This window comes from Ciona robusta, chromosome 6 (assembly GCF_009617815.1).
Source record: "Ciona robusta chromosome 6, ASM961781v2".
In the NCBI taxonomy this organism is placed as follows: Eukaryota; Metazoa; Chordata; class Ascidiacea; order Phlebobranchia; family Cionidae; genus Ciona; species Ciona robusta.
Window position 1 is genome coordinate 3,094,297 of NC_143240.1, and position 14,548 is coordinate 3,108,844.

The 14,548-nt window shown below is 30.7% G+C and overlaps 2 protein-coding genes across 3 annotated transcripts; one reads left to right on the plus strand and one right to left on the minus strand.

Moving 5' to 3' along the window:
• Positions 1-82: 82 nt before the first annotated feature.
• Positions 83-5,500, plus strand: LOC149734972 (uncharacterized). The gene is made up of 7 exons (XM_089880315.1): positions 83-227; positions 414-548; positions 1,195-1,291; positions 1,839-1,908; positions 3,214-3,337; positions 4,346-4,483; positions 4,777-5,500. Exons 2-7 carry the CDS (start codon positions 429-431, stop codon positions 4,954-4,956), a joined length of 729 nt encoding a protein of 242 aa, XP_089736441.1. The 5' UTR covers positions 83-227; positions 414-428; the 3' UTR covers positions 4,957-5,500.
• On the minus strand, positions 4,746-14,370 carry LOC149734973 (ganglioside-induced differentiation-associated protein 2-like). 2 transcript variants are annotated; one of them, XM_089880267.1, is made up of 11 exons: positions 14,164-14,370; positions 13,510-13,658; positions 12,945-13,067; positions 12,365-12,487; positions 11,730-11,984; positions 11,243-11,387; positions 10,793-10,946; positions 10,234-10,428; positions 8,862-9,005; positions 7,467-7,567; positions 4,746-4,952 (listed from the first exon to the last, which is right to left on the minus strand). In XM_089880267.1, the coding sequence occupies exons 1-10, from the start codon at positions 14,334-14,336 to the stop codon at positions 7,502-7,504; spliced, it is 1,527 nt and encodes a 508-aa protein (XP_089736393.1). In that variant the 5' UTR covers positions 14,337-14,370; the 3' UTR covers positions 4,746-4,952; positions 7,467-7,501. The 2 variants fall into 2 exon arrangements, with proteins under 2 accessions (XP_089736393.1, XP_089736392.1); XM_089880266.1 differs by lacking the exon at positions 4,746-4,952 and having other exon boundaries at positions 6,937-7,567.
• Positions 14,371-14,548: the final 178 nt, after the last annotated feature.

The window sequence follows — 14,548 nt, forward strand, 5'->3', positions numbered from 1 at the left end:
TCCGACTCGTAAATGTGCTTTAATTGGATTGATAAAATGGGCAAATTTATATTTTTGGCATATTTAAAAGCTGGCACGTTGGGAAATGGGACTACAGTAGCTTTTTTATATACATCCGTTGCACCATATGTTCAATTCCCACGTTAGTTTGCTACGTCTGAAAGTTACATACTTAAATAATTAGTGATTATTTCTGAAGTTGAAAACCACAGCACTGCATAAATTCGGTAAGTCCATACAATATTAATAAGCATTTACTTTATTACGTTTTAGTGTTGTTGTTTTTAAATTATTTATTAAAAGTTGTCGTAATTTTGCTGACCCGGACATAAATTAAAGTTTAAACTATTACATAATCATCCCGTATGTAGGTTACGTAATCAGAATGACGTCACACCAGATTTTATTGGCAGGTCAGTTTACAAGCCATGAAACTGTCGAGTCATTTAGTGGTCATGCTCGCTGTTTTGAGACGCTGCCTTGTCATGGGCGCTCAGCATTCGACTAAACTCGTATCAAGAGAAGCTGCAACTGTAGGACGAGCAGAGGTAATAATATTTATATTTCAAATTTAATAATGTTTTACTTTTATAACTTTCATTATTTCTATAGCAATGTATCTGCTTGTTTTTGTTGATGACCTATTGACCTTGCTTGTTTTTGTTGATGACCTTGCTTGTTTTTGTTGATGACCTTGCTTGTTTTTGTTGATGACCTTGCTTGTTTTTGTTGATGACCTTGACAGTTCAGATAATATTTTGCATAATAATTTATATTTGCATATAATTTAAAGGGAGATTTTGAAAGTTAAATAACTTTTATTATCGCTATGTTAATATGTAGGCCTGCTTTAGTAATATAATTATGTGTGTTGTTGACAATTTAGATGCTAGTTTTGCATATTAACCCGTTTTGTGCATACAGTTTAGCATAATCTATGTTTTAAAGGTATTGATTTAATGCATAATGGTAGCTGTTAAAAGAAGCACTATAAACATAAGTTCTAATAATAACTTATGTTTGTCTTTTTGATTACGGTAGCGAAGATTTAGAAATATTTTAAACGAAAAGATAAAACAGACTTACAGTTGAAAACATATTAACAAAAAAATTGCATGAAAATACAGAAGTAGTAAAGTGTACTGGTGCACTGGACTTTATGATATCTGTTAAACTGAATATCTTCTGTTTTAGCCATTAAAGTGGACCATGGATAAGAATGTTAAGCATCATGTGAATAAGAATCAAATCTTCGAACCTTTTCCTGATGATACACAGATGGCTATGTTTGGTAAGATATTAAAAATATATTAGTTATTAGACTAAACTATAAAGGAATGTAACTTATTTATCCTTGCATGACGGGACAACAATAGTCATTATAACACCGATGTTCTGTTTCATACACCTCGATTATGATGTGTTGATGTTATTATATCTTATTGGTTTATTAAGTGTGGCGACCATAGCAGTGTTTATCAAAGGCTGAAACTTGTGTAGAAAATTACCCTTTAAAATAAATGGAAATTACTTTTTTTATATTTGTTTCCATTCTGTTATATTATTGGTATTTTAAATGAATGTTACCCCTTCAAAAGTAATAGACTGATAGTAGGCATCATAATACTAATAAGTTTATATTTTTTGCGTAATGCTATTTATATTATAGATATTTAGTAAAAATAGGTTTAAAGTTTGTGTTATTCCTTCATTTAAAAGGTGGTTTGCTCATAGTGGGCATTGCCATACTGATCAATTTAATAAAATTTCTGCACATTCCTATATTTTATATTACGGATGTTTAGTCAAAATATTGTTAATGTTTCATTATGTTTAAGGTATGGGTTGTTTCTGGGGAGTTGAAAGAACGTTCTGGAAGCTGAAAGGAGTTTATTCTACACAAGTTGGGTAGGTGGTTTAATGTTTTTATTTATATAGTAGGGTGGGGAAATATGGGACATATTTGGTTATGGGACATCTTTTCGTTCTATTTTCTTGTCACATTTGGTGGTAAACAAAGAACATTCAAAGAATTATAAAACTGTATCCTCATGGCTTCCATAGACCGTTGTTAACTGTTAAAAACACGATCGGGATCTTTAAATATTATGTGCTAAAGATGTCCCATCTTCCCTCACCCTACTATGTATAGAGATAACATCGGCATCTCATCTCAGTTTAACTGGACAGGCATGACTGATATAAACTTGTTTGTATTCTATGATTGGGCAACGGCAGTCGTTATAACACCGGTGTTCTGATTCATACACCTTGCCTACTTACAAGTAAACATTATTTACAACCAATAAGTTAGATTTGTTTCGCTGAATATCATATAACCTGCGGTGACAGGATGGGCAGGCATGTATGAATTTAACTTATTTATCCTCGCATGGTGGGGCAACGGCAGTCGTTATAATACGGGTGTTCTATTTCATACACCTCGTGCCTGCTTACTAGTTAAGTTACCACATATGTATCTTATTTATCCTCGCACTGCCGTGCAACGACAGTCGTTATAATACGGGTGTTCTGTTTCATACACCTCATGCACCTCCGCCTGCTTGCATATGTATCTTATTTATCCTCGCATCGCCGTGCAACGACAGTCGTTATAACACGGGTGTTCTATTTCATACACCTCGTGCCTGCTTACTAGTTACCACGTATGTATCTTATTTATCCTCGCATGGCGGGGCAACGACAGTCGTTGTAACATAGGTGTTCTGATTCATACACCTCCGCCTGCTTGCTTACACTGCTGCAAGAAAACATTACAACTAATATGTTAGATTTGTCATTTGTTTAACAGTATAGTGTGTCTAACTATCCCTGGATTACCTGCTTTTAAAAATTGGACTATAATATATTGTATAGTGCAGTGGTTCTTAAACTGAGGGGCTCTTCCCTCTAGGGGGGGGGGGAAACAATAAAGAAGTGTTATATTAAGATGATTTAACAAAAAGGGGGTGCAAGTTTTGTTGGGATCTTTATTGGGGGGGGAAGTGCTTCAAAAAGTTTAAGAACCCCTGGTACAATGTGTGTGAAATAATCATATAATTCTCGCATACAGATACACAGATATATCTCATGTCTGCTTACAGTGCTACAAGTTAATATTACAACTAATGTGTTAGATTTGTTTGACAGTGTAGTGTCAAACTATCCCTGTCTCCCTGCATTTTAGAATAATCTTATAATCCTTACATACAGATACAGTGCTGGAATAACAACAAACCCAACGTACAGGGAAGTATGCGCTGGTAATACCAACCATAACGAAGTTGTTCGCGTCGTTTATCATCCTGACAAGATTTCATATGAAGGTTTACTAAAGGTAAAGCCCTAAAGTTAATTTTTACTCTTTTTTTATTTGTTTTATTACATGCCACATATATATGCATATATGCTATGTTGGACAAACTTAAAATGTTTAACTTTTTTTAGTGTTTCATTTTATATATATATATTGTAGAGTGGGGGAAGATGGGACACTTAAGCAGATATTTCTTAATTTTTTTAACTCAAATTACATAACTGTTTTTGCTAATACGTAATACCACGAATTAATATTATTTTTTCTTTATTGTTTGATAACAGTTCAAAAAATTTTAATAAACCACACGAGGAGTTATTTAGCGATCTGCACAATAGGTAAAATTTTACAAATTCGAAAACACATAGGATAAGAATCATAAGATTAAATCACTGGTAACAGGGGACAGTTTAAAATCATTGGTAATTTTGAATAATAAGTGTATTTATAAATAGGAATATACGTAATTAACTTGAAATAATACTGTACGCTTTGAAAATTAAGTAAACATTCTTTTCCTTGCCCTACTGCTATAGTTTTTAACATGTTACCTGGTAACCTACATTATATTATTGTATTAAAATTGTTATTATATGAACGACAATGGGTAATGTTCGAACATCAATTGATAAATCTTGTATCTTACAAATGTATATGAACTTGTAATAACAAAAAATGATAATAACTTTTTTACTTTCAATAAAGTTTAATGATAACTTTTAATAAACCCTACTATTTCTCAATTTTTTACCTGCCTATTTTTTCTATTTAACATGTTTTTTATTTTATATTTAACAACAGTAATCGGCTTTGACATGCGTTTTATAAAGTCGTGATAATAATATCGAATAATTCTGTAACATTATTTTTCTAATTAACATTAAATGGGGGTTCGTAAAAATTAAATTAAAAATTGGTCTTTTCTGACAAAGTGTCGCATCTCTCCACACCCTACTATATATATATACCTTACCTGTATATATATATATAATGTTTCGTCTCATAAATATATATTTCCTTTTTTTCCAGGTATTCTGGGAGAGCCATAACCCGACACAGGGCATGAGGCAAGGTAACGACTCCGGGAGTCAATATAGGTCAGGTATTTATTATTATAATGATGATCAGAAAAAGGCAGCTTTGGATTCCAAAGAGACTTATGGGAAGGTATAATAACTTATGGTTTTGTATATGGTAGTTTCTGGGATTACTATTACTGTTGTTTATTACAGTAATGTTTATTTTTTACACCTCATGTCAAATTGCAAGTTACCTTGTTTTGATATATTTAATTTGTCTGACTATACAATAGCAGTTAAGTGTCTTGTCCAAGAATACAATAAAAGTATACAACCACTACAGTAGCAGTATCCAGTCTTGAACCCGTAACCTCTGGTTCAGATGCAGTCCGCCAATAACTATACGACAATGCTAACAGAAAAAGTTTATAATTATTACAGGAGTTATCAGCCGCAGGTCTTGGGAAAATCACAACTGAAATAAAACCAGCAACAGAATTCTACTACGCAGAAGAATACCATCAGCAGTATTTATCTAAAAACCCAAGCGGGTACTGTGGGTTGGGGGGTACAGGGGTGTGTTGTCCTATTGGTCTCAAAAAGGGGAAGTCCGAACTCTGAAACGCAATACCTCAGGTTTTATTAAGATTAAAGTTGCATAAAGCTATATTATAATGAAATGCCAATGTTATAATAGGGTGAATGATTTTATTAGTGATTGTATAGTAGTTCTTAGTGTCTGCAGTCCATATTTGATATTTATGAAATTATATTGCCATCTCCCTGCACTCATTTTATCCCTTCAATAGTTTAATAATGTTATATTAGAATATAAAATCATAATATATGTCTATTGCATAACTTTCAGTTTATAATGGAGTTGCATGAAATTATCCTATGTGACATTTCATGAAGTTATGTGATCAGTAGCTATGCTGTGTGGTTGGATAATTCCTTTTTATTTGATTTATGCATACTACCGTAAGTTAGTTGCCAAGTTATGTATTTGCCTGTTCACCTCTATTGCTTTATGTTAAATACTTAAATGAGCTTGTTGGAATCTTCAATGATATAAATGCAAACAGCGGTTGGATCCTGTACATTCATACAGTAACCTTACATATATATTGCTTTATCTGTTTAACAAATAAATATAAATACTGGTTGTAGTGTAATATGTGGGCATACACAATATATATGTATATACGTATAAGAGACAAATACGTATATATATATATATATATAAGAGCCGATTTGTTCGTCTCTAAGAGCCGATTTGTTCGTCTCTAAGAGCCGATTTGTTCGTCTCTAAGAGCCGATTTGTTCGTCTCTAAGAGCCGATTTGTTCGTCTCTAAGAGCCGAATGTTTCGTCTCTAAGAGCCGAATGTTTCGTCCCTAAGAGCCGAATGTTTCGTCTCTAAGAGCCGAATGTTTCGTCTCTAAGAGCCGAATGTTTCGTCTCTAAGAGCCGAATGTTTCGTCTCTAAGAGCCGAATGTTTCGTCTCTAAGAGCCGAATGTTTCGTCTCTAAGAGCCGATTTGTTCGTCTCTAAGAGCCGATTTGTTCGTCTCTAAGAGCCGAATGTTTCGTCTCTAAGAGCCGAATGTTTCGTCTCTAAGAGCCGAATGTTTCGTCTCTAAGAGCCGAATGTTTCGTCTCTAAGAGCCGAATGTTTCGTCTCTAAGAGCCGAATGTTTCGTCTCTAAGAGCCGAATGTTTCGTCTCTAAGAGCCGAATGTTTCGTCTCTAAGAGCCGAATGTTTCGTCTCTAAGAGCCGAATGTTTCGTCTCTAAGAGCCGAATGTTTCGTCTCTAAGAGCCGAATGTTTCGTCTCTAAGAGCCGAATGTTTCGTCTCTAAGAGCCGAATGTTTCGTCTCTAAGAGCCGAATGTTTCGTCTCTAAGAGCCGAATGTTTCGTCTCTAAGAGCCGAATGTTTCGTCTCTAAGAGCCGAATGTTTCGTCTCTAAGAGCCGAATGTTTCGACGGGCAATTCGGCTCTAAGAGACAGGCAATTCGGCTCTAAGAGACGGGCAATTCGGCTCTAAGAGACAGGCAATTCGGCTCTAAGAGACAGGCAATTCGGCTCTAAGAGACAGGCAATTCGGCTCTAAGAGACAGGCAATTCGGCTCAATTCGGCTCTAAGAGACAGGCAATTCGGCTCTAAGAGACAGGCAATTCGGCTCTAAGAGACAGGCAATTCGGCTCTAAGAGACAGGCAATTCGGCTCTAAGAGACAGGCAATTCGGCTCTAAGAGACAGGCAATTCGGCTCTAAGAGACAGGCAATTCGGCTCTAAAGGACAAATATTTCGTCTCTAAGAGACAGGCAATTCGTCTCAATTCGGCTCTAAAGGACAAATATTTCGTCTCTAAGAGACAGGCAATTCGTCTCTAAGAGACAGGCAATTCGGCTCTAAGAGACAGGCAATTCGGCTCTAAGAGACAGGCAATTCGGCTCTAAGAGACAAGTCAAGTATTCAACCTCTAAGAGACAAGTATATACATATATATAAGAAACAGATACAAGTATATACATTTGTCTCTTATATATATATGTATATATATTTGTCTCATATATATAAGAGACAAATGTATATTAGATATTACTTTAACACTTTATTTGGCAAAATATCACATAACAACAAAATTGCACTTGATAAATCATAGGTTATTAACTAAACTTACATCAATAGGATTATTTTTGAATCTGATAGGTTTTAAAGAATTAACTTAGTTAGTTACACTTGTAGGTTATTTCTTCTTGAAGTTTTTGAAATTTTAACAACTCTTCTTAAATTTTAAAGAATTAACTTAGTTAGTTAGGATTATTTTTGAATCTGATTGGAAATTTTAAAGAATTTACTTAGTTAGTTACACTTGTAGGTTATTTCTTCTTAAAGTTTTTGAAAGGTTATTTCTTCTTAAAGTTTTTGAAATTTTAACAGCTCTTCTTAAAGTTGTTTTTTAAAAGGACAGTGTTTTTAACTAGGAGCTTAGGTTAATTATGTTCTAGTAGTACCAACGTTATAATGTTTTTAACTTACATTATAATGTAAACTATTCAGCACAGTTGGATTTTAAACAATATGCAATATATATATATATGAAAAATCTGGTGGCTCTTACGAAAAATAAGTGTAAATTAGTTCAAACTTGTCGTATTATAACTTCCGGTTAGACGCTGTGGATATTTTCGACGTCGTATTGTTGTAAGTTGAAGCATTAGCCTGAAAAAAAATGAGTTTTAAAAGTTAAAATGGAGGCAATTTTTACATTAATTAAATCTTTATTTTATCATATCATTAATTATCATTATTTTACCATATCATTAATTATCATTATTTTACCATATCATTAATTATCATTATTTTACCATATCATTAATTATATTATTATTATATCATATCATTAATTATATTATTACCATATCATTAATTATTATTATTTTACCATATCATTAATTATCATTATATTACCATATCATTAATTATCATTATTTTACCATATCATTAATTATCATTATTTTACCATATCATTAATTATCATTATTTTACCATATCATTAATTATCATTATTTTACCATATCATTAATTATCATTATATTACCATATCATTAATTATCATTATTTTACCATATCATTAATTATCATTATTTTACCATATCATTAATTATCATTATTTTACCATATCATTAATTATCATTATTTTACCATATCATTAATTATCATTATTTTACCATATCATTAATTATATTATTATTTTATCATATCATTAATTATCATTATTTTACCATATCATTAATTATCATTAATTATATCATTATTTTACCATATCATTAATTATCATTAATTTACCATATCATCAATTATTATTATTTTACCATATCATTAGTTATCATTATTTTACCATATCATTAATTATCATTATTTTACCATATCATTAATTATCATTATTTTACCATATCATTAATTATTATTATTTTACCATATCATTAATCATCATTATTTTACCATATCATTAATTATCATTATTTTACCATATTATTAATTATCATTATTTTACCATATCATTAATTATCATTATTTTACCATATCATTAATTATCATTATTTTACCATATCATTAATTATCATTATTTTACCATATCATTAATTATTTTTATCTTACCATATCATTAATTATATCATTATTTTACCATATCATTAATTATCATTATTTTACCATATCATTAATTATCATTATTTTACCATATCATCAATTATCATTATTTTACTATATTATTAATTATCATTATTTTACCATATCATTAATTATTTTTATTTTACCATATCATTAATTATCATTATTTTACCATATCATTAATCATTATTTTACCATATCATTAATTATATCATTATTTTACCATATCATTAATTATGATTATTTTACCATATCATTAATCATCATTATTTTACCATATCATTAATTATCATTATTTTACCATATCATTAATTATTATTATTTTATCATATCATGCAAATACCTCTAAGTCATAATCCACCACAAATGGAGGGATATCAATTTGATCGGAGGAGATGAACTGATAAAGTTGTGGAATGTTTTTAATCGATAAAACTTGTCCTTTCACGTCGCTTGCAGAGAAAGTAGTGAATAACCAAACAAAAATCTGCAAAAAAGATTTTTTTATAACAATTGTAAATAAAATTTATAATATATATATATATATATGATAATAAATATATATATTAATATTTTTTTACATATATTATTTAAATATATTAATATATTATAAAAATAACTATGTTAATACCATCTAAAATAAATATTATTTACATTAAAATTGTATAAATATATAAACAAATATTTTAATAATTTAAATATATAAAAACTTTATATAATAAATAGATATATAAAACAAATTTAAAAAAAATTTATAACAGAAATATATAAAAAAAAGTATAAATCGTTCACATATAAATATATATATGAACAATTTATAAAAATATTCGTATAAAAAATTATAAAACAAATATATAAAGATTTTCTAAAAAAATATATAAAAAAATTTATAAAATAAATATATAAAGATTTATAAAATAATATTTTATAAAATAAATGTAAATATTAAAATTTTATACAATAAATATACAATAAATACCAAAAAAATATAACAATATACATGTATAAAATTATATATTCAATGTATAGTAGGTTGGGGGAAGATGGGACACCTTTAGCACATAATATTCAAATATCCTGATCGTGTTTTAAATAATTAACATCTGACTATGGAAGTCGTGAGGATATGGTTTTATAATCCTTTGAATTTTCTTTGTTTAGTACAAAATAGGACGAGAAAATACAATGAAAAGTTGTCCCATCTTCCCCCACCCTACTCTATAAAAATTATATAAAATAAATTTATAAAAAATTTATAACATAACTGTATAACTATTTATATAATAAATATATTAATATTTAAAAAGTAAATATTTTCTAAAATAAATATATAAACATATATAAATATTAAAAAAAGTATGAAATAAATTTATAAAAAAATTATAACATAAAGTTATAGAAATATTTATAAAATAAATATATAAAAAAATTTATAATAAATGTATAAAAAAAATATAAAATAATTTATAACATAAATATATAACTATTTATAAAATAAATAACAAAATTATATATATATATATTTATAAAAGCAATAAATAATAAAATTATAAAATAAATACATATATAAATTAACATATATATAATTTTTTTGTAAAATAAATATATAAAAACCTTATAAAATAAATGTATAAAAACCTTATAAAATAAATTAATAAAATAAATATATAAATATTTTATAAAATAAATATATAAACATATTATAAAGTCCTTACTTTGCTCATGAAGCTTGGGTGTACAATGTACAGATACTTGAGATTTTCCCGGTAGCGCTGATCTAACGTGTGGTACACATGTCGTATAAACTCAACGGAAGGATGATTTTTAGATTCCGACACCGTGTGAAAATAAACGAGCGAATACCTTTCGTTCACCACAGAGTCGAGGATGTGTATAAAATATAGGAGCGCCTATAGGAGCGAAAAAATTTGGTCAAGTTTTTATGGTTAAAAGGTCAAGATTTTATGGTTTGGGGCAACTACAGTCATCATACCATGGGTATTATGTTTCATACACCTCGTGCCCTACAAGTTACCACGCAGACGCATGTAACTTTATGGGTAAAACTGATCTGTGAATTAGTCCAGAGTTGACTCGTAACTGTTAGATATACCTATAAATGTTACATTTTGTAACAAAAATTACAAAAGTTTCATAACTTTTACAAGAGCAGTTAAGTTAGCATATTTTATGTTCGTATGTCATAAATAAGATATAAACAAAATTCATATTTTGCAGATTTTTACACCTTTATTGCATAAAAACATAAACCACCTTTTCCATGTTCATATTCTGTACGTTCATGTATTTTGCTACCAGTACCACAACAGGGGAACCCCCTCTGTCGTTACCACATACGTACAAGGCCTTGGTGGAAGCAATTTCCGATAAATTTTCGGTTCTTGCACACCTCAAAAGGCGGTGGTAACTGTAACATGAAAGTAATTGAATGATACCATGCAAGAGTTAGTGAAAATTTATAAAGAGTTACATGTCAGATTATTTGCAAATGTATAAAGAGTTTCATTAACTAAAACAGCGTAGAGAATTATCAGCAAATTACAGTCGTTCAAAAACCCGCTACAACGAAAACTTCTTCAGTAAAACTGGGTAATAAAAACATGGCGGCAGAACAATTACCTAAATTTAGGCTAAATCAGAGGCCTATACTATGTTAAAGTATGTTATTTTCATACACAAAATGTCTCAAACAAATATATTTACATTCTTTCTTGTGATTTGAGCATTTTATCTTTCGTCATGTTCTCGATTTGCATTTTTCTCCTGCTGTCGTGGTCACCGGACATACTTGCGAATGAGTGGCTCGTTATTGTGGATGGTATGACGGGGTCTTCCTTGTGCGATGACTCTGGATGATATTGATACCTTATGCTCACTGTTGGGTTATACTTATACTTGTACAGTTAACAGAAATGGTGCATTTATATTCACACATTGTCAAGTTATAACATGGGTATATTCTTATACACCAGCCACACATGGTGTATTCATACACCTCATGCTCACTGTCGAGTTATAACATGGGTATATTCTTATACACCAGACACACATGGTGTATTCATACACCTCATGCTCACTGTCAAGTTATAACATGGGTGTCTTCTTATACACCAAACACACATGGTGTATTCATACACCTCATAGTATTTTGTCCAATGCATAACCTTACTTTTATTTAATAAAAACGTACCAGACATCTCTGACGTTGCTTCATTTTCCGTTGCAAAATCCCTGATGCGTATCGCACGATCTGCTCGAACGATTTCCCCCCAATCTGTGAACTCTGTTTGGGGAAGCCAATAAATAAAATCGGATGCTTCTGTATTACTCCTTGGAAAATACGTGGATAGCAGGTTACTGTATAAATCCATCTGTTTCTCTGTGAGGACCAGGACCACAGCTTTTGGATGACAAGAAAGTTTCTGGAGACAGCATCGGATAGTACCTAATTTCAAATTTTATTTGTTCGTTAGATTTGATTTGTTATTTCCCTTTTTTTTGAAGTGTTTAGTTACTGTAGTTTGAACCTTTAAGCTACAAGTTTGAAACAAAATTTACCAAATATAGTTTAGTCAATGTAGTGTTTTGTTGGCTATTGTATAAATAACAAAACGTTACTGTTTCTTCGATTGCAATAACAAAATATATTGTCATAATTTGTGACTACTCTTGATACCAAAAACTATGAACTTACGTATCAAAGGTATTATTCTCTGTAAAAAAGAATATTTTATAGAGAAATATTTTATTTTCAAAAAATGAAATAACAGTCGTCATAACCTAAGAATCAGTCATACCAATAAGAATCCACAAACTTAAACTTACGTATGGCTATGTGGCCCATATGCGTGGTGAGTGAAGGTTCTGCAGTTGGATCGTATAATAATGGAAACGCTACTGAAGACAACTTGTGTTCAGCAGCACATTGCATAGCACCAACATAGCATCCTATATATAGTGCAACGATTTAAATATTTAATATAACAGTGAATTTGTATTAAATGTGTTAAAGTTTAACAAAACCTTTGTTCGTGACCGTCTGTCACATATTGCTCTCTAGCGACACAGGTGTTTACACTAGCATCCTATATATTTGATTTAAACATTTTATAAAACTGTGGATATTTATGAAAATGTGCCAAAGTTTTTGACAGACTGTCACTATTGCTCTATAGCGACATAAGTGTTTGCGCTAGCGAAAAACAATCCATTAAACATTTAATTTTTAGAAAAATTGCTACAAGTCTTGCAAATGACAAACGAAACTTCGGAAATACACTATGATTTAATACCAGATGAGCCTCTAAAAGATTATTTACATTATGCCTGGTAGCAGAAGTAACAGGATAAGCAAAATTAGTGGTAATAAAATACAAGGGTATAATATAGCCTACCTACTACCTACCATGTAGAGCAGTTTCCACTGCAGTTTGATATTTCAATGATATTCTTGGTTCCATTACACTTATAACAAATCGTGCAGGTAATGCAAAGCCAGTTTCAAAAGTCACGGAGCCGGTTTTCATATCTGTATAAAAGAATGAATGTATAAAATTTTGTTGTGTTACCAAAATTGTAGCTTTTTGAATAATATCTTTTGTAGTGCTGACAACTTAAACAACTAAACATAAGTGACCACTGGGTTGGAGCAATTACCGTTCAGTGTCTTGCTTGAGGACATATATGCCCACAATGGTAGCAGCGAAAAGACTTGAACCCATTACCTTGCTAACTACTGTACAGGACGATACTATAACATGACTCTTCACTAGCAACGAAATGCTACTCTATGTGTAGTTGTTTCTAACAATTCAGCAAAACATGAAAAATATTTGATAATTTTGTAACTTTACCTTTATTGTGTCTGTGCTATTTACCTATTATATGTTACGATTCTTCACTAGCACCAAAATGTTACTCTAAGTGTTGTAGTTATTTCTAAAACCATGAAAAACATTTTGTAACTTTACCTTTATTGTGTTTGTATCTTTCATAAACTGCACTTATTTCCGGTCCAGCACCCAACGTAACATCTCTGGCAAGTTGCGACTTGCGTAGGTTGACATCGTTAATTGGTAGCACAACAGCATCAACCTCTAACTTTGATAAGTCGTCATAACTGTGTATGAAATATATTTTGTATACAAACTTTTTGTTATGAAATATATATTTTGTATAAAAAGGTTTATAACTGAAAAGTGTTTTATTTCCTGGGCTTAAAAAAATAAACATTTACTAATTCATTTATACTGCTATGACCAAATAACAACAGTAATAACAACAGTAAAACTTATTTTTCCTTGCCAGGTTAAATGGCGACAGTCATTAAAACACTGTTGTTTTGTTGTGCCCGCTTATGAGTTACCACATATGTAACTTTGTTGGTTACTTTTTTTGTGGTTAAACAGAATTTGAACAACCCATGGGTCATCTTGAAATTAGTACAAAAATGCATTTGTGGCCCTTGTGGGTATATAAAGTCTTTTTAGGTTTCTTGCCAAGACATTCATTTAACCTGTAAACTCTGAGCTGGGGGCTACAGTCAAGCGCGCTAACCACTTTTCCCTTGTGCCAAGGTAAAATTAAAGATAGTTATTTTGGCTTGAAAATATTAATTACCTTACCATATGTAAATTCTATCATTCAGATCATGGCGAACGTCGAACCGTAAATCCGGTATATTTTCTTCGTCGCCCGTAAAGTTATCTTCATTTACGTACAGCTTGCTCCAGTTTTGCAGTTGGTTTAACGTAGTATGTGAATTTCTTTCAACAAAGTCAGAACTGCGATCATCCATAACGTACCGGTAACCTACAGAGGTCAATTTGAGTCTAAAAAAAAGCCGTGAATTTACGACTGTCATTCTGGCAGAATCCTTTCGGGCAGCCAAAAAGTGTTGCCGAGTATAAACTAGTCCCCGAACTTTATAAACCTTTACCAAAAACTATGTAGAACTTGGACAAAATGTTTAAAAAATTCATATAGTCTTGTTTTTAATATATTAAAATT